Below are 26988 nucleotides of genomic sequence, written 5' to 3'. Positions count from 1 at the left end.
GACCCTGAGTTCAAGCCCCAGGACCGGCGTGAAACTAGATACACAGCTGTATCCTAGAACTTCTCATTCCATACTTCAGCTAGGGTTGTGGCAGAACTATTTTCTCCTGCCCTCTTCCCTTCCCTCTCCTCTCTCCTCCCTCCTCCTCCTTCTCCTCTTCCTCCTCTCCTCTTCCTTCTCCTCTTTTGTCAGTTTTGGGGCTTGAACTCAGGGCCTGGGTGCTGTCCCTGAGCTCTTATCCTCAAGGCTGGTGCTCTACCACTTTAAGCCACAACACCACTTCCAGTTTTGTTTTGTTTTGTTTTGTTTCTGGTGATTTATTGGAGATAAGTATCCCATGGACTTACCTGCCCAGGTTGGCTTTGAACCACAATCTTAAGATCTCAGCCTCCTGAGTAGCTGGGATGACAGAAGTGAGTTACTGGTACTGGACAACAAAAAGTTTTCATGTTTCAAAAGTATCTAGAAAAAGCAAAAAACAAAGGAGGGGAAGAGGTCAGGAGGGGGAAAATTGGGAGAAAATGAGGGCAGGGATGACACTGTTCAAAAAGAAATGTACTAGCCGAACACAAGTGGCTCTCGCCTGAATCCTAGCTACTCAGGTGGCTGAGATCTGAGGATCACAGTTCAAAGCCAGCCCGGGCAGGAGAGACCATGAGACTCTTATCTCCAATAAACCACCAGAAAGCTGGAAGTGGTGCTGTGGCTCAAGTGGTAGAACACTCGCCTTGAGCTGAAGAGCTGAGGGACAGCGCCCAGGCCCAGAGTTCAAGACCCACGCCGACAAAAAAAAAAGGAAAGAAAGAAAGAAATGTACTCATTACCTAAATTATGTAACTGTAACCCCTCTGTACAGCACCTTTACAATAAAATCTAAAATTTTAAAAAATCTAGGAATGGGCTGACATTGTAGTTCAATAGAAAGAACTTGTTCAGTAGTAGGACAATAGTTCAATAGTAGAAAACTTGCCTAATGTGTATAACATCCCAGGTGTGAAAGCCAAGAAAAAAAATCAATAAATACAGTTACCTATGAAATAACTAGAATAGAGTCAATACAGACTAACTACAATAGCCCGGCACTGGTGGCTCACACCTGTAATCCCAGTGACTCAGGAAGCTGAGATCTGAGGATTGCCGTTCAAAGCCAGCCCAGGCAGGAGAAAGTCCATGAGACTGTTATCTACGATGAACCACCAGAAGACTGGAAGTGGCGCTGTGGCTCAAGTGCTAGAGGCTAGCCTTGAGCTGAAGAGCTGAGGGACAGCGCCTAGGCCCAGACTTCAAGCCCCACAACTGACTAAATAAATAAATAGCTAGAAGAGAGGGTTCCCAAGACACAGAAACGATGAATGTTTAGTTATGTGGAAACATGTAGCACCAGGTGGATGTGAATTAAATTAGCACCGCAGCACACAAGCAAATGAGCAATCGACGGTTGTGTAATACCTGTGATTATTAGGTGCCAATTCAAACCAAATAAATACAATGTAAATCCACTCGTAGGCATATGGACAAACTTTACGCAATACCAGGATCGACAAGCGCTGTATCTAGGACAGCCAAGGCACGTGCTCCTTGCAACAAGCTTTTTTTTTTGGGGGGGGGAGGGTTCTGGTCGTGGGGCCTGAACTCTGGGCCTGGGCGCTGTCCCTCAGCTCTTCAGCTCAAGGCTAGCGCTCTACCACTTGAGTCACAGCGCCACTTCCGGCTTTTGTCTTTCTGTTTATGTGGTGCTGAGGAATCGAACCCAGGGCCTCAGGCATGCAAGGCAAGCGCTCTACCACTGAGCCACATTCCCAGCCCCTTGCAGCAAACTTTTTATGTGTATTTTTTAACCTCTTAGTTTTCCATCTTCCTTTATTCCCAGATTTATGTATGGTTAAGAAACAAGGGTGGACCTAGCTGCACACTGTGGAGAGTCTGTGAGACTCTTAACCTCCAGTTAATCACCAAAACACCAGAAGTGGAGCTGTGGCTCAGGTGGTAGAGCGCCAGCCTTGAGTAAAAAAGCTCAAGTCCAGGCCCTGAGTTCAAGTCCTAGGATTGGCACACACATACACACACACACGCACATGCATGCACACACGCACACACACACAAGCACACACGCACGCACACACACGCGCGCACGCACGTACACACAAGCACGCACGCACACAAGCACGCACGCACACACGCACGCACACACACACGCACGCACGCACACACAAGCACGCACGCACACAAGCACGCACGCACGCACACACATGCACACACGCACGCACGCACGCACACATGCAAAGAAAATTCGATAAATTTATTCTTTGGACATCTGTGTGTTGATGGCTAATCACTTCCTGGATGGAACCAAATGGTATAAATCATCCACTCCGATGGAATGAATGAATGAATGAATGAATGAAGGCACATCTGAGATTCAGGGGTCCCAGTGCCCTAATTGAGGAGTTGGCCCTCATAACCGTCCAGCCTGCGAACAGCCAAGAGGCTGCAGGAGGGAGGATAGCTCTCCACCTCCTGAACCCTCCATGACCCCAGAGCCCCGCCCTCCATGACCCCAGAGCCCCGCCCTCCATGACCCCACAGCCCCGCCCTCCATGACCTCAGAGCCCCGACCTCATGATCCCAGAGCCCCGCCCTCCATGACCCCAGAGCCCCGCCCTCCATGACCCCACAGCCCCGCCCCCCATGACCCCACAGCCCCGCCCTCCCAGGCCCTATGGGCTCCAGGGCGTCAAACCTTCTGCTTCTTCCTCCCTCAGGAAGCCTGCGAACCCCGTCCCCAGCATCGCCCGCTCTAACTCAGCGCCAGGCCCCTGGCCCGCACCTGCCCCAGGCTGCTCCACGCCGGCCCCCGCCTCCCAGCGAGCGGTGGTGGGGAGAGGCCTCTCCTGTCCTTCCTTGGGGATCGGGTGGACGTGGGCTTCCTGGGGTCGACAGCAGAGTCAGAGGTTTGCTGAGCGTTGTAGGGGGGAGGACATTCTGTGGGGCGCTGGTGGCTCACATCTATCATCCCAGCTACTCAGGAGGCTGAGATCTGAGGATTGAAGTGCAAAGCCAGCCCCAGGCAGGAATGTCCATGAGACTTAGCTCCAATGAACCACCAGAAAACTGAAAGTTTTCTGTGGCTCAATGTGATGAACAAAGTGCTGTGGCTCAAAGTAATGAACAAAAGAGCTCAGGGACAGCACCCAGGTCCTGAGTTCAAGCCCAACCACCACCACCACCAACAATAAAATAGAATGTTATTCTGGTGAGCAGGAAGAGAGGAGTCCAGGGAGAGAGGAGAAAGGGACAGAGAGACAGACAGAAAAACAGAGACACACAGACAGACACAGAGACACAGACACAGACACAGACACAGACACAGAGACACAGACACAGACACAGACACAGAGACACAGACACAGACACAGACACAGACACAGACACAGACACAGACACAGACACAGACTTAGGGGAGGAGGCAAAGCAAACAGGAAAGACTATGGGGCACCCAGGGGCCCCAGGACCTCTGAGAACGGCCCTGGTGAGCCCTGGGCCCCTGGGAGCGGGTGAAGGTGGGGACCGGGGCTTCTCAGGGAGATCACCCCGCATCTCCTGGTAGTCAAGCCCGAGAACCCCCAGCAGAGCCCGGCGTGGCTTCTTCAGGCTTCTCCAGCCCCGGGCTCTGGGTGTCTGTGCATCTGCAGCGTCCCACGTCCCTGCCTTGTCCATAGTCCTGGGTTCGCTGTTGGCTGTGGCTCCATGGGTCCTCCGCTGAGCGCACAACCACACACAGCACATCTCTGCCGCTCCCGCCAAGGCCCAGTGTTCAGACTGTGATAGCAGAACCAAGAGTTTCTAGAAAGTTCTGAGGGACGCTGGTGCTGCTGGCCTGGAGACCGTGCGTCCGTGTCATCATCTCCCGCATCACTGTGGGTCAGGTCACTCCCCTCCCCCCGCCACTGCAGGCCCTGAGCACGTTCCCTTCCGTGTCTTTTTCTTCTTTTTCCAGTACTGGGGTTTGAACTTGGGGCCTTGCGCTGGACAGGCAGGTCCTGCAAGGCATCATGCCTCGGACTCTTTGAATTTTAGGTCTGAGACTGGGACTTGAACTTGGTACTTGCTGCTTTTACTCACTGGCTCAGTGCTCTACCAACTGAGCCATGCCGGCTCTCTTTTTGATCTAGTTGTTTTGAAATAGGATCTCACCCTTTGCCTTGGCTGCACCTAGATATTCTCTCCTCTCTCTGTCTCTGTCTCTGTCTCTGTTTCTCTCTCTCTCTCTGTTTGCTTTTCAGCCGGCACTGGGGCTTGAACTAAGGGCCTGGGATTTTTTGCCCAAGGCTAGTGTCCTACCACTTAAGCCACAGCTCCACTTGCAGCTTTTTGGTGGTTACATGGAGATAAGAATCTCTTTCCTGCCTAGGCTGGCTTCAAACCCTGATGCTCAGAGCTCAGCCTCCTGAGTAGCTGGGATTACAGGCATGAGCCACCAGTGTCTAACTTCTGAATTATTTTGACAAAAATTCTAAATCTTTATGATACATGTGATGCTGTCAAATACATGTTATAGAATGGCTGAACCAATGATCAAATCCATGATCTCATGTACGTAAATTTATGTGCTAAGAGCTCTTATGCTGGATTTCTCCAATTTATTCTTCCTGTTGGGCTGACATTTTAAAACCTACAAACAACATCTCACCAATCCTACCCTTGCCAGCGTCTGTAACCACCACTGAGCTCTGCTTCTGCGAATGTGGCTCTGAAGGGTGCACAGATGAGTGGGAAGCGCACGGCATCTGTCTCTCTGCGTCTGGCTTCTCTCATTTGGGATAAGGTTCTCCAGTTTCGCCCATGTGGTGACAAATGACAGGATTTACTGCTTATTTGAGGCTGAATCAGATTCCATTGTGGGTGTGTTTACCACTTTTTGTTGGTGGTTCTGAGGTCACACTTAGAGCTTCATGCAGCTAAGTACACGCACGCTCTGCCACCGAGAAATCACCCCAGCCTTCTATATAACCTGATTTCTTTACCCATCCATCTGATCTTAACACACAAACAGTGTTCATATTGGAGTTAGGTGGCGGAAAGATGAGAGGGAAGGAGGAAGGAAGGAGAGGATCCAGGAAGACACACTGCGGCTCAGGCCTTTAATCCTAGCCACTCAGAGGCTGATCGGAGGATCGCAGGTGGAAGATGGGCCAGCGTCCCTTCACTGTGCCGGCTGGGGCCTTCCATTCCAGTCTGCTCCGTGTCCGGAGAAGCTGGGTCCCGCTGAAGGTCTGGGAGTCAGCTTTCATCCCTGTCAGCAAGGACCTGACAGGAGTAATTGCTGTCAGAGGTTTCAGTCCCTGATTGCTTTGCACCTGTGGCAGCTCAGTGCATCTGGGCGGGCACACCTGACGAGCACACCTGGCGAGCCCACCTGGCCAGTACACCTGGTGAGCACACCTGGTGAAAACACCTGGCGAGCACACCTGGCCAGCACACCTGGCCAGCACATCTGGCGAGCACACCTGGCAAGCAAACCTGGAGAGCACACTTGGCCAGCACATCTGGCGGGAACACCTGACCGGCACACCTGGCGAGCACACCTGGCGAGCACACCTTGCGGGAACAGCTCGCGAGCACACCTGGCCAGCACACCTGGCCAGCACACCTGGCAGGAACACCTGGCGAGCACACCTGGCGAGCACACCTTGCGAGAATACCTCGCGAGCACACCTGGCCAGCACACCTGGCCAGCACACCTGCACCCCACGGAGGAGATGGAGCCATAGGCTGTGGTGGGAGTTGGACTCCGTTCTGGGTGGGTGAGGTCAGCGTGCGGGAGGAGCTCCAGCAGGGTTTGAAGCGTTGCCAGACTTTGGTTTAAGTGGGCCCTGAGCAAGGATGGAGAAGGAAGGTGGGGGCTGAAGCAGGTCGGACGCCGCGGTCAGCACCTGATGGCCGGTCCACGTGGACGTACAGGCTCACCTGGAGAGGCGGGGGTCTCACAGGAAGGGGCGGGGTCTGCGGGTGGGCGGGGCCTGAGGGGAGGCCTATGGAAAGTGGGTGACACGTGGGCGGGACTTTGAGAGGCGGAGTCTGTGGGGGTGGGGCTTTGGGGCAGAGTCTGTGGATGGGAGGGGCCTGGGGCGGGGCTTCGAGGAGGCCTATGGAGAGGTGGGAGACAGGTGGGCGGGGCTTTGGAGGCGGAGTCTGTGGGGGTGGGGCTTTGGGGCTGAGTCTGTGGGTGGGAGGGGCCTGGGGCGGGGCTTGAGGAGAGCGGAGGTATCATTTTTCCCATTCTTTCCATTTCCTAACAAATGGGGCAATGTCAGTCTTTCTGATGGAGGCATAGAATTCCATTGTGTATATATGCCACATTTTCTTGATCCATTCATCTACTGAGCGGCATCTGGGTTGGTTCCATATCTCATCCATTGTTTTTGCATGGAATGTAACCCCCGGGCTCGTGGACAACCAGGAACATTAAATCGTGATCCAAGTTTTTGGAAAGTAGTACCTGCATTTGTAAATGAAATGAGCGTAAGCATACTCCTTCTCTAAAGGGGAACCAGGGGTCATAATTATTAGGACATATTTTCATCCTCTTGAACTGTGAAGTAGAGAATTGAGCCACAGCTTCTTAATTCAGAATGCATGCCAGGGGCTCTGGCTGAGTTTGCGGTCACACTGAGTGACTGGGACAATGACAGCCAGCACAGAAGCCCAGAAAAAGGAAGCGGCAGCGAAGAAAAATCCAGATGCTCTCTCTTGGATGAAAGAGAAGGGCTCACGGTCTACAGAAGAACACAGGGAAAGGTATGGCCAGCAGAAGAGGCTGGTGGGGAAGAGGAGAGATGGAAGAGAGGGTGGAGTGTTACAGGAAGGCCCACCCTGAAAGTCAAAGAGCAGGTGTAAAAAGCATGCAGATCCACTTACTGATGTTCGTCTGAAAAATGCATGATCTCCTAAGGGCACTTCTTGTTCAAATGATAAAGGGGCTCAAACAGAGCCATCATCACATCGCCATCCACGTGTGCATGCAAAGCAGCATAGTTTCTCTTTATTGCCAGAACTTGTAGAAATGTGAAGGTGGAGAATAAGGCCAGAAAACATGAAAGAGAACATGACAGAATTATTTGCAAAGCATGAATTCTGCATGGAAATGGAATGGGAAGGAAATATATGGGTAAGGAATCTAAGGTGGTCACGTGCTGGCCTCTCCGTGTCTCTCCTGGGCATTCTCAGCCCCCTGTGGGTTCGTCCAGCTTGCTCTGGGTCCCTAGAGGAACGAGGACACGCTGGGCCCTGGAGCTCTCACCTGAGCTCCTCCATCCAGGTGCAAAACACCAGATGGACAAACATGTTTGTCAGTCCTCCTCTCCACTCCCAAGTGCTGTGATTTCATCCCAGGCCCCAGAGTCTGAGGCCGTAGGGATGAACTTCTGCTGCGTCGATGAGGCTCTGAACTTTTGTCCAGGAACTTTTTGCACAGAAACCCCTTGGGATGAGGCAAAGGATTGCCTGAGAGGATGCCAAGGAAAACTGAGCAGAAAGGCTGATGGATGCTAGCATGGGTTCAACCAAAATCCTTGGGCACTGACGATCCAAGGTGGATATAAAACAATCCTAGAGTGCCCTACCATGCATGTTCAGGTCTATTCTACCCTAAACACATGAAGCTCTTGGAGAAATCATTTCCCCTTTGAAACATAAGAAACCCTGTATTTCCTGTCACTCACAATATTTGGACACCAAGTTCACCACCACAGTGTCATGCAAGTTCAGATATGGAAACAGCCCAGATGCCTCTCAATGGAGGAATGTCCCAAGACTGTGTGGGGTACAGGTACAATGGAATGTTACTCATCCATGGGAAAAAATGATAGCCTATGCTTTGTTAGTCAATGGAGAATATTGGGAATAATGTATTAAGTGAACCAAGCCAGACCCCGAGATACAGAGGTCCCATGGATTCCCTCATTTGTAGAGGCTACAATGTGCCTATGAATTTACAACTGTATGCTATGAAGGAAGTTAGAAATTGATTAACTGAAGTAAAAAGCCTCTATGCAGAATGCAAACAATACAATTCATGAGAAAGACGAAGTCAAAGCTGAAAAAGTAAGCACCAGGAAGACAACATGGGTCATCTGCCAACACGAACTGCTTTAGGGGAACAGGCAGGTGACAAAGACAAATGCTGAGCAGAGACTAACAGTGATTCTCTCTCCTCCCAGACCTGGTGCAGTGTGTGAGGTGTGCAGAGCATCAGTACGCCAACCCCGACAGCATCCGCTGCCTGCTCAAAGCTGAGAGCTTCCTGGCTTATGAAGAGCCCTTGGGCGCGGCTCTGGCCTGCAGCGCTCTCTGCGGCTCTGCACTCACAGCTGCTGTGCTGGGGGTGTTTGTCAAGCACCAAGACACCCCCATTGTCAGGGCCAATAACCGGGCCCTCAGCTACCTCCTGCTCGTCTCCCTCACCTGCTGCTTCCTCTGCTCCTTGCTCTTCCTGGGCCGTCCCCACACAGCCTCCTGCCTCCTGCAGCACAGCACATTCGCAGTGGTCTTCACCGTGGCTGTGTCCACGGTCCTGGCCAAGACCCTCACTGTGGTTCTGGCCTTTGCGCTCACGGCTCCGGGCAGAAGCTCCCGGCAGTGGCTGGTGTCCCCGGCTCTCAACCTCCTCCTATCTGAATTCCAGTACTGAAATTCTCTCAAATCAACAATGTTTGGAATTGACATTCCTCCAGCACTGCTCTTCCCGCTAAAGATTTGTTTTTGCTCTTCAAGGTCTTCTATTATTCCATATGATGTATTGGATTGTTTCTTCTATTTTAGTAAGGAATGTCATTGGGTTTTTATGGGTATTGCAGTGAAATTGTAGATAAGGTGGGAGTGTACAGTTTTTCAACCACTTTGGAAAGCAGTATGGAGTTTCCTCAAAAGACTCCATATAAAGCTCCCCTATGACCTAGCAATCCCACTTTTGGTCATTTACCCAAACAATCACAAACAAGGCTATACTAAAGCTACCAGCACAACCATGTTTATCGCCGCACTATTCACCATAGAAAATTTATGGAACCAACCCAGCTGTTCCTCAGTAGATGAATGGTTGAAGAAAATGTGGAATATACAATGGAATTCTAAGCCTTCATCAGAAACAATGACACTACCCCATTTGTTAGGAAATGGAAAGACTTGGAAAAAATTATATTAAGTGAAGTAATCCAGGCCCAAAGAAACATAGGTCTGATTGTTTCCCTTATTTCCAATAATTTATATAGGTCTATGACAAGCAGAAATGTACATATGACAATATAAGATGATGCTAAACATCATTATTCCACAATACTGTGAATTTCCGGAAATTAAGTAATCACTTAATCACAATAAAAAAAAAAAAAAAGAACCTTGGGGAAAGGAGGGAGGGAGGGGATGGTAGGGGGAAAACAATGGAGGGGGTAACAATGTTCAAGAGGAAGTGTACTCATTACCTCACTCATGTAACTGTAACCCTCTGTATAGTATCTTTACAATAAAAAAATTTAAAAAAAAGATGATGCTAAACAAAATGAACCCCAAGATAGAGACACAGTGGTTTTATCTTTCTTGCTGTTGCTTTTAATGTACTTACAATGTACCATGTGATTTTTTTTGTTTGTTTTGTATGTTCTTCCCCCATGGTTTAACCCCTGTTTTCCTGGTATTTGATGTCATTGCCCTGAATCTTGTATATACATTTTTCTAATTTGGGGAGCGGAAGGGAAATAAAATGCTAAAATAAGGTTACAGGATGACCCATTGTAACAATGAGATGTACAAGACAGTACGTTGAAAATGCACTTTACAGCTTCGGGGGTGGGGGAGGGAGGGAGAAGTGGGGGAGGTGGGGAGGGAAGGGATGGTAGAGGAAAAACAAAGAAGGAGGTAACAATGTTTGATAGGAAATGTACCCATTACCTCACTCATGTAACTGTAACCCCTCTGTACAGTGTTTTTTTCAATAACAAAGATATACAAGAAAAAGAAATTGTAGGTAGGTTTTGGTAGTATAGCTATTTTCATGATGTTCATCCCCCTGATGTTGGAGCATGGGAGTTTTTCCCATTTCCTTAAGTCTGGTGTAATTTCCTTTTTCAGGCTTTAAATTTTCATCATAGAGGTTCTTCCACCTCTGGTTAAGTTAATTTCTAGGTGTTTTATTTTTTTCCAGATTATTACAAAAAGCATTACTTCCATGATTTCAACCTTGCTGTTCTCATTGTTGGCAGACAGGAAAGCTTCTGATTTTTGTGGGTTGATTTTATACCCTGCTATGTCGCCAAAATTTCATATCATCTCCAGTAACTTGGGAAAGGAGTCTAGGGGCATTCTTTAAACACACAATCATGTCTTTGGTGAAGAGGGAGAGTTTTCCTTCTTCTTTCCCTATTTGGATCCCCTTTATGTTTGTCTCTTTTCTGATTGCCCTGGGTAGGCATTGTAATACTATATTAAAAAATAGTGGAAAGATCAGACATCCTTGTCTCATTCCTGATTTCAGAGGCAATAGTTTTAACTTTTCACCATTAAGTATAATGCTAGGTGTAGGTTCATCATATGCAGCCTTTATCATATTGAGCTTTGCTCAGAGAGTTCCTAGCTTCTCCAGAGCTTTCATCAGAAAGGCTCGTTGCATCTTGTCAAATGCTTTTTCTGCATCTATGAGATGATCATGTGGTTCCTATCCTTGCTCCTATTGATGTGTTGAATTACATTAATTGATTGCATTTATGGAACAAGCTTTGCATCACTGGAATGAATCCAGTGCTTGTTGACCAGAACTTTATTGACAAGTTGTTAATCAGAGTCATCGAAGAGATGGGTCTAATTCTGTTTCATGGGTCCCTATGTGGTTTGGGGATCAGGGTTATGCTGGCTTCACAGAAGGAGTTTTGATCATGATTTTTCCCTTTCTATTTCATGGAAGAGTTTATGGAGTGAGGAAGTGAGTTCTCCTTTGCAGGTCTTACAGCATTTGGTTGTGAATTGATCTGCTCTTGGGTCCATCTGTTGATTTTCTTGATGAGAGTTCCATCATGGCCATTTGAATTTCAGTACTTGTCATGGGTCTTCTTAGTTGAGTTAACTTTTCTGGGTTCAGTTTGAGTATTACAATTTTCTTTGGGAATGCTTCAATTTCTCCCAGGTTCTCCAGTTTTTGTTTTCATTTTTTTTTTTACCATAAAGGTGTCTAAAATATTGCCCAATAATATTCTGAATCTTACAAATTTCTGTTGTGATGTTCACATCTTTGTCTCCAATTTTGTTAATTTGAGTGTGTTCTCCTTTAGTCAAATTTGTTAAGGGCCTGTCAATTTTGTAATTCTTTAAAAGAACCATTGCTTTACTTTGTTGATTCTATGGTTCTTTAAGTCTGTAATACGTTGATTTCTGATTTAATATTGATGAATTTTTTCCTTATGGTGATTTCAGATTTCATTACTTCTCTTTTTCAAGGACCTTGGGCAAGCTACTCAGGGAAGTGTTGATTTGAGATGTTTCCAATTTGTTGATGTAGCTACTCAGTGATTAAAAAACTTTCCTCTGAGTACAGCCTTTGATATACAATAGAGGAACTGGCACTTATATGTTCATCTTTATTAAATTCCATAGAGGATTGAATCTCCCTTTGTAATCTCAATGAATCACTGATTATTCAGCAATGTGTTGTTCCATCTCCATGAGTTAGAGAGTTTTCTGTGATGGCTGTTGCTGTTGAGCTCTAATTTTATTCCACTGTGGTTTGGTAGGATGCAAGGTATAATTTCCAATTTTTTTGAATTTGCACATTTTCTTTATGACCAAACATAAGATACGCTTTGGATATTATGCACTGGGTGCTGAGAAGTATGTATATTCTTACGCTATTGGATGAAATTGTCTGTAGATGTCTGTTACATCTAGTTGGTCAATGCCGTTATTTAAATCGGAGGTATCTTTGCTGAATTTTTTATTGTATATATTTTTATTGTAAAAATATTGTACAGAGGGATTACAGTTACATGAGTAGGGTAATGAGTACATTTCATAGCGAGCATTGTTACCTCCTCCTTTGTTTCCCCCCTACCATCACTTCCCTCCCCACCTCCCCAACTCCTCCCAAACTCCCACCCGACATTGTAAAGTTCATTTTCAACATAGTGTCCTGTACATCTCATTGTCACAATGGGTCAACTTGCATCCCAATTTAAACATTCCACTATATCCCTTCCCCTCCCCCACTTACAAAAATGTATATGCAATATGGAGAACACCGGTATCAAATCCAGTGAAAACAGGGGTTATACTCTTGGGGAAGAACATACAAAAGAAACAGAAGAATCACATAGTGCATTATAAGTACATTAAAAGCAATAGCAAGAAAGAAAAAACCCACTCATATCCCTGCCTTGGGGTACATTTTGCTTAACATTCTCTCATATGGTCATATGTACATAGCCTTTGACCTTCTCTGCTTGCCCTAGACATGTACTAGTCATTGCAAACAAGGGAAACCATGGGACCTATGTTTCTTTGGGCCTGGCTTACTTCACTTAATATAATTTTTCCAAGTCTTTCCATTTCCTAACAAATGGGGCAATGTCATTCTTCCTCATGGAGGCATAGAATTCCAGTGTGTGTGTGTGTGTGTGTGTGTGTGTGTGTGTGTGTGTGTGTGTGTGTGTGTGTGTGTGTGTGTGTGTGTGTGTGTGTATCACATTTTCTTGATCCATTCATGTACTGAGGGGCATCGGGGTTGGTTCCATATCTTAGGTATGGTAAATAATGCTGCAATAAACATGGTTGTGATGGTAGCTTTGGTATGACCTTGTCTGTGATCATTTGGGTAAATACCCAAAAGTGGAATTGCTTGGTTGTAGGGGAGCTGTATGTGGAGTCTTTTGAGGAATCTCCATACTGCTTTCCAGAGTGATTGAACAAGTTTACATTCCCACCAACAATGCAGTAGGGTTCCTTTTTGTCCACATCCCCTCCAGCATCTGTTGTTATTAGATTTCTTGATTATAGCCATTCTAACTGGGGTAAGGTGGAATCTCAACCTTGTCTTGATTTGCATTTCTTTTATGGCTAGAGAAGTTGAGCATTTCTTCATGTGTCTACTGGTCATTCTTATTTCCTCTTCAGAGAAGTTTCTCTAAGTCTTTAGCCCACTTATTAATCATGCAGTTGTTTCTTTGAGGATTTGTTTTGTTGGGGGATTTAGTTTTTTGAGTTCTAAGTATATTTTAGATATGAGACCCTAATCCATTGTATGGATAGTGAACATCTTCTCCCAGTCTATTGGCTTTCTATTGATCATACTATCTATGTCCTTTGCCATGCAGAAGCTCTGCAGTTTCATGCAATTCCATTTGTCCAACTTTTCTTCGATTTGTTGTGCTTCTCGGTCTCTATTAAGAAAACTTCGGTTGGTGCCAAGGAGCCCTAGAGTTTCTCCTATTCCTTCTTGTAATGTTTTCAACCCCATGGACTCCACTCCCAAGTTACTTGAGCTGATTGGAAACTTTGGCAATGTAGCAGGGTATAAAATCAACCCTCAGAAATCAATGGCTTTCCTGTATCCCAATAATGAGAAAAGTGTGGCTGAAATTAGGAAAGCAACCACTTCTGTAATAGCCCCACAAAAAATAAAATACTTAAGAGTTAACAAAAGAGGTGATGACGAAAATTTTAAAAACCTAAAAAGGAAATTAAGGCAGAACTAAACCAATGGAAAAACCTCCCAAGCTCCTGGATTGGGAGGATTAACATCATGAAAATGGCAAAACTGCCAAAGGCTATCTACAAATTCAATGCAAAATCTATCAATATCCCAACCTCATTCTTCAATGAAATAGAAGACACAATCCAAAAATTCATATTGAACAATAAAAGATCCCGAATAGCAAAAACAATCCTTAGTAGAAAGAACAGTGCTGGAGGAATATCAATTCCAACTTTCAAACTCTACTACAAAACCATAGTAATTAAAACAGCTTGGTACTGGCACAAGAACAGACCTGAGGACCAATGGAATAGGACTGAAGACCCAGAAATGAACCCACAGACCTATAGCCACCTAATCTTTGACAAGGGAGCTAAAGAAATAGAATGGTACTGGTAAAATGGTACCGGTAAATGGTACTGGTAAAATTGATTAAACACTTGTAGAAAACTAGAGCTCAATCTGTATATATCACCTTGCTCCAGAATCAACTCCAAATGGATTAAAGACCTTGGAATAAAAGCAGACTCTTTGCTGAGTTTTTGCCTGGATGATATATCCAGAATTGTTGGTGATGTGTTGAAGTTGACAGCCATCCATGTGATTGGAGCTAAAGGTGGTTTTGTGTCCAGCAGAATGTGATCGTTGAAGGTGGGTGCTCCAGAGTTTGGTGCATGGATATTTAGAGTTGGTGTATCCTCCTTCTGAAGAGTGCCCTTTATTAGCATGGCCTTCTTTATCTCTTTATACTAATTTTGATTTGAAGCCTATTTTATCTGATATTAGGATTGCTACCATAGACTGTTTATTGGGGCTTTTTGCTTGAAAGATTTTATCCCAACCTTTCACTTTGACTAGGTGTCTGCTTTTGTCAAAAAGATGTGTTTCTTGTAAACAACATGGAGTGTCTTACTTCTTTTTTTTTCTTTTTTTTTTTTTTTTGGTTGGTCGTGGGGCTTGAACTCTGAGCCTGGGCTCTGTCCCTCAGCTCTTCAGCTCAAGGTGAGCGCTCTACCACTTGAGCTACAGCACCACTTCTGGTTTTCTGGTGGTTTATTGGAGATAGGAGTCTCACGGTCTCTCCTGCCTGGGCTGGCTTTGAACTGTGATCCTCAGATCTCAGCCTCCTGAGTAGCTAGGATTACAGGCATGAGCCACCAGCACCCGGCTGGAATGTCTTACTTCTTGATCCAACTACTCACTCTTGTAATTGGAGAGTTAAGTCCATTGATATTGAGGGTTACCATTGAGAAGCGTCTGGTTAGGTCTGTCATGTTGTCTACATTTTTTTTTTGTTGGTCATGGGGCTTGAACTCTGGTCCTAGGCGCTGTCTCTCAGTTCTTAAGCTCAAGGCTAGTGCTCTACTACTTTCACCACAGCACCACTTCTGGGTTTCTGGTGGTTTATTAGAGATAAGTCTCATAGACTTTCCTGCCTGGGCTGGCTTTGCACCCCGATCCTCAGATCTCAGCCTCCTGAGTAGATAGGATGACAGGTATGTGCCACCAGCACCCCACTCTTGTCTACATCCTTAGGGGCTGTGGCTCCTCCAGTCTTCCTATATTTATCTAGGTCTGTGGTAAGGAGCATTTCTCTGCTCATATGCTATTCTTGCCCATATTCTCTATGAAGGACCTGTTTCAGTGGTGGAGAGAAATTGTTTCAGTTTTCCTATGTTATAGAATGTTTAGATTTGCCCTTCATTTATGAAAGAGGACCTTGCTGGGTGCAGTATTCTGGATTGGTAATTTTTGGATTTTAGGGTTTGGAATACATGATGTCAGGCTCTTCTTCATTTCCTGTTCTCAGCTGAGAACCCTGTTGTTTTTATGGTTGATTTTCCTTTATAAGTCAGTTTTCTCCCCGACATAATAAAGGATCCTTTTCTTGGTCTCTGTGGAACCTGAGTGTAGGATGTTCTTTTCTGATCTGGTCTGTTCTACAGGCTCCCTGTATTGGCATGGGACTTTCTTTTAGGAAATTCTCTGGGTTGAATTCTATGAAATATGTTTCCTATCCCCTTGCTTTATTTCTCTTCTCTTTCCACAATTTCTATCAGCCACAAATTCAGTCTCTGAATTGAGTGCTGAGGTTTCTGCACACTCATTTCTTGTTTCTTGCACTTGTTCCTTCTTTTGGATTGTTTCTTTATAAATATATGCTCTCCCTCTATAATGTCAACTCTACCTTCTAGTCCTGAGACCACCTTCTACCTCATCTATTATACAAAGAGACTTTCTACTTTATTGTTAATTCTCTCTTTTATGTTTGGTTATATCTGAGGGCTTCTAATTCCCTTTGAAGTCTTGTTTTAGGATTTCTAAGGACTTCTTTACAGCACTGATCTTCTTTGTAGTTTCCTTCATCCTCTTTGCCTGAATTGCTCCTTTTTCATTGGTCTCTGTTGCCATCTTTTGGACTTAATTTAGCTTCTTATTTATGTTCTCTGTGAATGCTTCTATTATTCTTTGGCTAGTCTCCTCATGCTCACCAATTGGCTTGTATATGTTTTCAAACTTTTTGTTAATGAAACTTATCAGCAATGTTTTTTTTTGGTACAGTTTGTGCAGTGTCTTCCATGTACCTGTTTGCCTACTCTTTCATCTGGCTGTTTTCTGTGAGCATTGTGTTTCCTTGGATTTGCCTATTTCTAGTATACTTGAGCTATGTTCTGCCCATTTAAATACCCTGATGGTGTCATCCTTTGAGAATCTGTGATCTTTGAAATAGACTATTCCCTATTTTCTTGGTTTCTCATTCTATCTCTTTGTTGGGATTTACTTATCTGGGTTCAGGGCTTGAGGAGACCATTCATAGAAATGCGAAGTTCAGTTGAGCTATAGATTTGTTCTATTAAAATTTGACTACCAGATACAAGTATTGAGGGGATGATGTAAGGTGAACATGGGATGGGATATGTTTTAGGGATATATACAAGTGAGAGGGGTACAAAGTTATTGGGGAGCTAGGGAAAGGGAAGGAGGAGAGGAAAGGGAATGACGTGACAAGCAAATGTTCACCAATCTCAGTCACCATAAGATATGTGGTTGGGAGAAGATTGGGACATATACTTTGAAGTGATGGCTCATCGCCTGAAAGAGAGGTAGAAAGCACAGATGTGTGAAGTCCCAATTGATTCAAAGTCAATGGAATGAGCAATATGGATAAATTCAGGAAGAAATTTGACCTTTGGAGGGGAAAAGGCAAAAGCAACAAACCACATTTTTTTTCATAGTCAGTAATTCATGTTTCTCATTGAAAATAAGGAGCAAAGCTGGACACCTGTGGCTAATGCCTGCAGCGCTAGCTACTCAAGAAACAGAGCTGAGGATCATGGTTTGTAGCCAGCTGGATAAGAAAGTCTGGGAGATTCTTATCTCCCATACACTATGAAAAAGCCAAAAGTTGGGATGCGGCTCAAGTGGTAGAGCACCAACCTTTATCAAGAAAGCCCAGGTCCTCAGTTCAAGCTGCGGGATTAGCACACAAAATTAAAATTAAAAATAAGAGAATATAAAAAAGATCGTGTTCATGTATGTAATCAAGCATCGTATTTGCAAAAGAATTTACAGACAATAAATAAAAACAAACAATAGAGGAGAGCAGAAAGGGCTGCAATTTCAAGAGAGTCTGATGACACCACTAGAGAAAAGAAGAAATGGTTTATTTTGATCCCAGAGTTAATATTTTCCTTGTAACACATGAATACATTGATGGTACATGGATGAATACTTTCTAGTTATTAACAAAACCAAAAAATATTCATAAAATACATGAAATTGTGTGACTTTGCTCTCGATTTTATAAGAAATATATTAATGAGGATTAAACATTAGAAGATGGTAATATTTGTGAGACCATGGATGTGAACTCTACCATCCACGTGCTAGCTCTTCTAAAATATTCACACATTCAAAACATTTCTGCACAAAATGAAACAATGCTTTTGTTTAGCATAAACCAAGATGACGCTATAATTCTGAATGACAGATGACAGATGATATCTGACCAAAAATCCATACGGTATAGTGTGAAAAGGAAAAAGCAAGGAGGTGAAAAGCTATAGAGTAATTGATGTAATCAGAGCACAGAACTGTTTCAAGGGGCACAGGATTACAGAACTATATTAGAAGAAAGAGCCCATTGATGTCTGCCCTGGAAATGGGAAAATATAAAGGGCGAAAAGTAAACGGAGCAAGTAAAGGAAATGATAAGACAGCATTCAAAGTCCTTGAGGGTAGAAATGATGTAACTCTGTGGAGATTAAATAAATGAAACCAGAGAAAATGTCACAGAAAATCAAAGTGGCAAAGGGCCTGCTTACAACACTTAGCCCCATTCACAAACCGAGGAAAACAAGTAGGAATCATTTTCACTTCAAAAATCTTTCCCAATTTGAAAGGGCAACATGGCTGTAAAAATAGGATGGATTTGGCCCCAAATTTCGTATGTGTAGGAGCGATCACAGACGTTAACCTGATGAGAGTTTCTCTCTCCCAGAGTGGGATCTGTCCCTGAGTCCTTGCAGAGAATTTCTGTGTGGCCTCAACAAGATGATGTAGCACTTAGGGGCAAAGATGCAGCCCAGGAGGCCCGCACTGGAGGCCAGGATGGAGGAGACCTCCAGGGCCACCACGGCCTTCCCCTTGGCACTGTGGTGGACAGGCAGGAAGCTGAGCCACACGCTGCAGAACAGCAGCATGCTGAAGCTGAGGAACTTGGCCTCGTTGAAGGTGTCAGGCAAGTTCCGGGCCAGGAAAGCCACGGTGAAGCTGGCCAGGGCCAGGCCGCCCAGGTATCCCAGCACGCAGTAGAAGGCGGGGAGGGAGCCCTTGTTGCACAGGATGATGACGTGGCCGTGTTCAGAGTGTGCGTCTGTGTCCACGAAGGGAGGAGACGTCCCCAGCCAGAGGCCACACAGGGTCACCTGGACCAGGGTGCAGATGGGGATGAGGAGGTTGGGAGCCCGGGACACCAGCCACTGCCGGGAGCTTCTGCCTGGAGCCGTGAGCGCGAAGGCCAGAACCACAGTGAGGGTCTTGGCCAGGACCGTGGACACAGCCACGGTGAAGACCACTGCGAATGTGCTGTGCTGCAGGAGGCAGGAGGCGGTGTGGGGACGGCCCAGGAAGAGCAAGGAGCAGAGGAAGCAGCAGGTGAGGGAGACGAGCAGGAGGTAGCTGAGGGCCCGGTTATTGGCCCTGACAATGGGGGTGTCTTGGTGCTTGACAAACACCCCCAGCACAGCAGCTGTGAGTGCAGAGCCGCAGAGAGCGCTGCAGGCCAGAGCCGCGCCCAAGGGCTCTTCATAAGCCAGGAAGCTCTCGGCTTTGAGCAGGCAGCGGATGCTGTCGGGGCTGGCGTACTGATGCTCTGCACACCTCACACACTGCGCCAGGTCTGGGAGGAGTGAGAATCACTGTTAGTCTCTGCTCAGCATTTATGTGTGTTACCAACACTTCCTCCACTAAAGATTACCCCAATTGTATTGTTTACTGCCTTTCCGAACCAAATAGAAGAATGCATTTAATCACAATTCTCCACTGATACTGCCCATATTTAAGATGTCAGGTTTGTCATGGATCAGGTCCTCATAGATTACACCTCTCTATGATCTTGTGTGTGATATTTAGTCAAACCTGTAGTCTTCCTAAGGACCAAAATACACATGTCTGGGCCGGCGTGTCCTTGGGCTGGAGCGCGGGATGTCTGCCTGCGGAGCTGTTATCCTTGCTGTGATAACGAGGAAAGAGCGAATTGAAAATGGGTGATGTTGAGAAAGGCAAGAAGATTTTTGTTCAGAAGTGTGCTCAGTGCCACACTGTTGAAAAGGGAGGCAAGCACAAGACTGGGCTTAATCTCCATGGTCTGTTTGGTGGGAAGACGGGTCAAGCAGCTGGATTCTCATACACAGATGCCAGCAAGAATAAAGGCATCACCTGGGGAGAGGATACACTAATGGAGTATTTGGAGAATCCCAAAAAGTACATCCCTGGAACAAAAATGATCTTCGCTGGCATTGAGAAGAAGGGAGAACGGGCAGATTTGATGGCTTATCACAGAAAAGCTACAAATGAGGAATAGCCACTGCCTTAGTTATTTACTGCTAAACAAATGTCTCATGGCTTTTTCATGTGTACCATAATTCAATTGATCTCTAATATCAGATTTCAGATCATGAATGGCTGGCAGAATATTTTTGGACAGTCCTGATTTAAGTAAAACTGGCTTGTGGCTAAGTGAATATGATCTTTAAAAAATACTGTCACTTTCTCCCCCCTTCTGTCATATCATTGGACTTACTAATGCTCAATTTTTCAGCAAGGTAGGGAATAATACCATCTCCAAATCTGTTAAAGATTGGTTTTATATTCAGATTTATAGGGCTAATTATGAGAACGTCATTAAATACTGAGGAAATCCCTTTACTGTCTCAGAATCAAGCAAAACTAACCTGTTAAAGGTAATGGCTGAAGATGAGGAGCAATGTCTATATTTTTGGTCCTGACTACACCAATTTAATTAGAATGCCCTTTCTCTGAAATCTGCCTTTTGCTTTATTGAAAGGCATTTTAGTGTGGCTTATGTATAAATGTCAAATAAAGAATATTTAACACTTGTCACATTTTATAGTTTTAAAAGTGACTGATAAGATACAACACAGACTTTATTTTTGAATTCTTTACTAAGACAGACCAAGTTATAATTCTGGATTTTCTTAATGCAGCTGTTCAGAAACGCAAAATTGTGGAACTACTGTGTATGTGTGATTGATAGTGGTGCTTTTTGCCAACTTCTTAGAGAAAAGGTTTCAGGTAGAGGAGATAATTTGTAAATTATGTGGCCATAAGACAAGGTAATTAAAGATAAACATTACATGAAAAAAATCCTCATGTCTTATGTAGGAGGCAACTAGATCAGTTGTAGGATATGGAGATGATCAATAACCCTCTTATCCCTGTTATCCTGCCAGCCTAATACTCGGAGCAAATATGCCTTGAAGTCCTAAGTCCGAGGCTGGATCTGTGCTCTTGTACCTTGTCTGTCCTATGCACCTGTCAAATAGCAGACAACAGACAATAAAGCCACACACAGAACCTTCAGAGCACTCTGCACAGCACACGCATCCCCAGTTAAACAGCACAGCCCTAGGATCAGACACTCTGCTCTGAGAATAATGAGAGACAGTAAGAGAGGGTAACGTTGTGAGGTCTGGCTTCTCAGCATGAGCTAAATGCAGCTGAGCTGGTGAAAGCTTTGCTCATTGATTGCAATTTGTGTTTTGTTCCTTGTTAAAATTTAAATATACAATGTTGAGGGGTTTTTTTTGTTCAAAGAATAAAGCTCCTAATGAACGTGAAGTGTGAATTGCATGTTTAAGGACCATTGCTTCCTTTTTGTCTGTATCTCTTTCTTTCTTTGTCTTTTTTCTTTCTCCCTCCATCTGTCTCTCTCCCTTCCTTGCTTCTGTTCTGCTTTCTCTTTCTTTTTTCACAGTTCTTGAGTTTATACTCAATGCCTTAGTGCTGTCTCTAAGCTTTTGTACACGGGGTGATGTTCTACCACTTGAGCCACAGCTGGACTTCTGGTTTTCTTGCTGATCACCTGGAGAGCAAAATCTCAGACTTTCCTTCCCTGGGCTGATGGAATCCTGATCCTCAGCCTCAGCCTTCATCCTCGCTGGGATGATAGGAGTGGCCAACAGCGCCTGGCTCAGCTGAGCTGTTTCAAGAACCCAGATGATCAATTATAAGAATGACACTCTCAGTTGAGGGGAGGCTGTGTTTCTGCAGCACTGTTTCAGGTTTCTGCATCATCCTGCACGGGCTGGGAAGCAGTGGGCAGAGGTGGACAGTTCTCCCTCAGCCAGGGCCTCACCTGTGCCATTGGAAATCTCGTTCTCTGGGCAAGGAGCGCAATCAAAGCAGCAGGACGCCTTTCCCTCCCGAGGGGATTTCCTGAATCCAGGGCCACAGCTCTCAGTGCACACAGACTGAGGGGTCTGGAAAAATCAGAGGTGTGCTGTTAATTCGTTAGATGTTCAGCAGCCATCCAAAGTTCCAGCAATATGTGAAGTCATGAAGAATCATGTGTTCTACTTCCAGTCAATTTATTGGTTGCTATTAAAGCTTGGTTCTTATTTGACTCTTTTTTCTTTCTTGGTCGTGAGGCTTGAACTCTGGGCCGGGGCGCTGTCCCTCAGCTCTTCAGCTCAAGGCAAGTGTTTTACCACTTGAGCCACAGCACCACTTCTGGCTTTTTCTGCATATGTGGTGCTGAGGAATGGAAAAAAGGACCTCATGCATGTGAGGCAAGCACTCTACCACTGAGCCACCTTCCCAGTCCCTTATTTGACTCTTAGACTCCAATGGGTTAGTCTTATTCCTAAGGCCCAGGTGCTGCTGGGAATGTAGGGAATCTTTCAGCAGTGAGACTTTTGTTTTGCTTTGATCATCGTCCTCGGGCTTGAACTGAGAACCTCACTGGCGAACCTGAGGTTTTTCTTTTCTCTCAAAGCTAGTGCTCTACAACTTTTGCCACAATGCCACTTTCAGCCTTGGTGTGTAATGGAGATGGAAGCTGATGGACTTTTCTGCCTTGGCAGAGCTACAGTCCTCAGATCTCAGCCCCTGGAGTAGCTGGGATTAGAGGAGTGAGCCAGCCGTGCCTGGCAGCAGTGCAGAGGCTTAATATGCATCAATAGAAACCACCCCAGAAACAAGAGCAGCAGCCAGACCACCACGCACGGCCCCTCCCAAGATTTTCAGCACACCAATATAGATAACTGATACATTGAGCCCCTCAGGTCCTGTGTCATCATGAGTGACAAGCAAGCACCGCATCTGTCTCCTGCACTTTTAGATTCATAGCCAAGGATGGTTTAGAAACCAGGTTAAGGAAATGGGCTCGGTGGCAATCCACCAATTATTTCTCAAGAAAATATCCTTAAATGAAAAATATGTCACCATGTCTATTGTGGGGAATCAGTGAAGATGAGGGAACAGAAATTCCAGGGTGAGAATGTGGCCTGTGTCTGTGACTCACCTCTGCCAGGCCTGTGTGCCAGGCCACCATCGCATCGGCTATGGACAGCTGTTGACCACGTGGCTCAGAGGGAGCAAACGTTCCCACTTTCACTTTATTTTCCAAACCGCTGGGGAAATCCTGAATGTTCACAATGTCATACTCAGCCTCCAACCTCCTTTCCTCATCCAAAGTCACTCGATCCCCAGATGGGGTCTCAAAGTGGAGGTGCTTCAGAAAGGGGTGCAGCTAAAAGGAGATGCAGCATCGCTGGTGAGGGTGACCCCGAATGAAGGCAGGAAACCCCGAACTGGCAAAGCCGCTCCGCGCGTCCCCCCCTACCACACAACTCAACCCTGCCACTGGTCTCAACTGAAGGTTGGTTGCTGGCATAATGTTTCCAAGTCCCTGTCCCTCACCACAGAATCCAAAGCTTCAACATCAAGAGAAAATACCCAGTGGTAGCCATTTGAATACCCAAAGATCAAACAACTAGCCAAAAGTAGCCAGATATGATTGTTATATAGATGTATCCAGAGGGACAGTTTACAAAATACGTTAAATCAAAGCACTAACATAACAATTGTGTACATTTTGAATGATTGTGAGCAACAGCTCTTGGACATATCAGCCTGAAGTCATTCTGGGCGTAAGATTTAATGGGTCAAACTCAACACCTGTATACATAATATCAAGTGATGATCTGTGAGGATGGTGGTTTGCTTTTAAAAATCAAAGCATCAAATAAAGCAGAAAGTAAATGTCATGTTGCCAATGCAGTTTTCTTTTCAAAAATAACTACCTAGGTGTAGCTCTGTCTCCTCACCAGTTATAATACAAGAGCTTTCTCTTTTACCTTTATAAAACTATGCTAAACACATACCCTTATTCTGAGTGCCTGTGCTGAAGTTCAACTAGTGGCCTGGGCGCTGTCCCTGAGCTTTTCTCTCTGAAATCTAGCACACTAATACTTGACCACAGCTCCACTGCCTGTTTGTGTGGTCATTTGGAGATAAGAGTATTACTGCTGTTCTGCTCAGGCTGATTTGGAAACTGAATCCTCTTAAATCAGCCCCTGAGTAGCTCAGATACAGGTATGAACCACGAGTGTTTGGCTAAACAGTTCAACTTTAGGATTTCTCAGTTGATGGCGTGTGCTCGCCAATGGAATCTTTATTACCTGTGAAGGGGAAATTATCAATTTTTCCTCCCGTCCCTTGGGCTGACCTTCTGTGTGATGAAGGAACAACGCTTGGAGAGCCTGGGCCACAGCATGCACGGCGTTGTAGACATGGTGACTCTTTTCTGACATGGTCACGTCCAAAAAGTGTGCAGGCAGCCATTCAAAGGAGGCATTGTGTGGACAGTTCTGCCAAGTCACACAGTCAGACTTGGACAAGGAGCAATTAAAAGCCATGACCCACAGCCTAGCGAGGAGATAGTCTTCTGGATACTTGGAAGGGTAAATTGTCTGGATAAAAGTTGTGAATGCAGGAACGTCTCCATAGTGATGTATAAAAAGGAGGCGGGAGTGGAAGTGTGCAGCCATGTGATATCTCCCTCTGAGGATCGCCAGGCTGAGTGAGTTCATGAGCCAAACTTTTCCTGCCAGGAAAGAGTTGTCCAAAGTTTCTGCATTCACTACAGTTTCCAGGAAACCACTGTTACCATAGACAACAATTACATTTGTCGATGATTTTGTAATTTCATACAGGAGTAGTAAAGACTTGGACATCGATCTTATTGAGTTGACTGCCAACACCATTTCAAAACCGCTACAGATTCCATTTCTGTCCATCTCTTCTCTCAGCGCTGCGAGCATCCACAATCCATTCTCATCTGCTGAGATGACCAGCCCTACCCAGGTCCAGCGGAAGTGAAGCATCAGGGAAACCATGCCCAGGGCCAGGAATGTGTCCTTGGGGGCCATCTGATAGACCGAAGGAAACCGGCCATGGTCACTGAGGATCAGATCAAAAGATCCAAAGGTAAGCTGAAGGGAAAGAAAAGCAGGAGCATCATGAGGAAGGGGGTGTCATTAACTACAGGCTCAGCCTGACTTATGTTAGGTAAGACCTGGACGTGGGTACAATGAAGGGTTGTTTTTGCTCTCATCAGTAGAAGCTACATGTAAAACCCAAGTGCAGAAATTGGATACAGGTCACTCATGTCTGTCATCTAAGCCACTCAGGAGGCTGAGACCTGAGGATCATGCTTTATAGCCAGCCTGGGGAGGAAAAACCATGAGACTCTTGTCTCCAAATAACTAGTAGTTTAGGAGCTAGAAATCGTACTGTGGCTGAAGGTGTTAGAGGTCCAGCCCCGAGCACCAAAGCTCAGGGACAGTCTCCTGGCCCTGAAGGAAAGGCTCTAGAACGGCACTCCTCCTCTCCCCCAACACGTCCACGCCCAAACACCATTAGATGTTCATGACCTCTCATGCAAAACACACAGATAGAGAGACTGGAGGGTGGCAGGTTTAAGGGGTAATCCACAGGCCTAACTCCTCTGAGCACCTAACGGTCTGCTGACACAGTCAAATGCAGGCAATCACAACCTGCTTGTGGGAGAAGGGCAATCGGCAGAAGTGTGACCAGATGCAGTTGTTATATTGATTGTCCATTAGATAAAAATGAACCCTATAACTGGAGCGATGGCATGGGAGAGAAAAGATCAGGCAGAAGTATAGAAGGGATGGCATTGTTCAAGATGTCTTGTGGTCATAATCTGAGGTATAGAATTGTACCCTCTGTACAACCCAGGCATGATCACCATCTTCATCATCATCACTATCATTATCATCATAATGCCACCGTTGCAATTCTCATTTTTTATTTATGACTTTTATTATTCATTTATGTATTTATTTTTTGGGTTTTCAGTATCCTTACAAACTTGTAGAAATGGTCGTTACTAACCTGTGAGATTGTGAGAACAATACATCCTGACACATGTCCTCCATTCCATCCTTCTTCCCTCTCTTAACCCCACTCAGTCCCCTCAGAATGCCTCATGTCCTCATCACACAGGAGTGTGGAATATCCTGACTGACCGTGTCCACCCAGGGTCTCTGCATTCTGCTACCCACCATCCTCCACCTCATTCCCCCCAACCACACATACTCCACCTTCCTGGTGCTCATGTTGTTAAACTGTTAGTTCTTCAAAAGAGTTCAGCTACTAGACCCTCTCCTCACAAGATCTTACTTTGCTTAACATGTTTGTGTATCTATCTTTATGATCACACACCCACATATATATATGTACATATATGCTGCACCTCCTATGTCTGCCTATGAGTGAAAACAAGCACTCTTTCTCTCTCTTAGCCTGACTTACTTCACTTGACATAATTTCTTTCTGTGCTGGTCTGGGGAATGAACTTGGGCTCTAGGCTCTGTCTATGAGGGTCTTTCCTTTCAAGCTGGTGCTCTACAAGTAGGCCTTATCTCCATTTCTGGCTTGTAGTGGTTCTTTGAAGATCAGAGTCTCACAGACTTTCCTGCTTGGGCTGGCTTTGAACCATGATCTTCAAGTCTCAGCCTCCTAAGCAGACAGGTTTCCCAGTGTAAGCCACTGGCATCTGGCCACTTCAGTGAGTTTTTCTAAGTCTGCCCATTTATCTGCAATTGACCTGGTGTCTTTTATGGCCATCTGCTTTTCTATCACTTTATAGGAGTGTGTTACTTGGCTCAGAGGTGCGGGAAGTCCACCATTTCCTCCAGCCTTCACTAATAAAGAGAATGTGACCAAACCAGCCATTGTAGAGGCCTTTCCCTTTGAGGTCATACATTTTGAGGTATTCTTTTAAAAAATTTTTTAAATTTATTTTTTATTGTGAAAATACTGTACAGAGGGGTTACAATTACATGAGCAAGATAATGAGTACATTTCTTATCAAGCATTGTAGCCTCCTCCTTTGTTTCCCCTTCCCATCCCTTCCCATCCTCCCCCCGTCCCCCAGTACTCCCTGCCCCCCGCCCACCAAAGTTGTAAAGTTCATTTTTGACATAACAACTTGTACTTCTCATTGTTGCAACGGGTCCACCTGTATCCTTATTTAAATAACTTGTTTTTCCCTTTCCCCTCCACAAATTATACCAACATCAAATACAGTGAAAGGAGGGGTTATACTGTGGGGGAGGGACATACAAAGCAACAAAGAAATAATCTTATAAATGTGTTAGAAACAATCGTATAAAAGAAAAAAAACATTTGAATACATATCTTAG

At 45.3% G+C, this 26988-nt stretch overlaps 2 protein-coding genes across 2 annotated transcripts; one reads left to right on the top strand and one right to left on the bottom strand.

Annotated features, from left to right (window-relative positions):
* Positions 1-18204: 18204 nt before the first annotated feature.
* On the bottom strand, positions 18205-24306 carry LOC138817574 (vomeronasal type-2 receptor 116-like). Its single transcript, XM_070008033.1, has 4 exons — positions 23938-24306; positions 22779-23006; positions 21612-21735; positions 18205-19133 (listed from the first exon to the last, which is right to left on the bottom strand). The coding sequence occupies exons 1-4, from the start codon at positions 24304-24306 to the stop codon at positions 18205-18207; spliced, it is 1650 nt and encodes a 549-aa protein (XP_069864134.1).
* Positions 19416-19817, top strand: LOC138817751 (cytochrome c-like). The gene has a single exon (XM_070008383.1). It carries the CDS (start codon positions 19497-19499, stop codon positions 19815-19817), a length of 321 nt encoding a protein of 106 aa, XP_069864484.1. The 5' UTR covers positions 19416-19496.
* Positions 24307-26988: the final 2682 nt, after the last annotated feature.

Source organism: Dipodomys merriami, unplaced genomic scaffold (assembly GCF_024711535.1).
Source record: "Dipodomys merriami isolate MVZ:Mamm:240054 unplaced genomic scaffold, mDipMer1.0.p SCAF_70, whole genome shotgun sequence".
Classification (NCBI taxonomy): Eukaryota; Metazoa; Chordata; class Mammalia; order Rodentia; family Heteromyidae; genus Dipodomys; species Dipodomys merriami.
The sequence above is the reverse complement of the archived record's forward strand: the minus strand, read 5'-3'. Positions and strand labels throughout refer to the sequence as shown.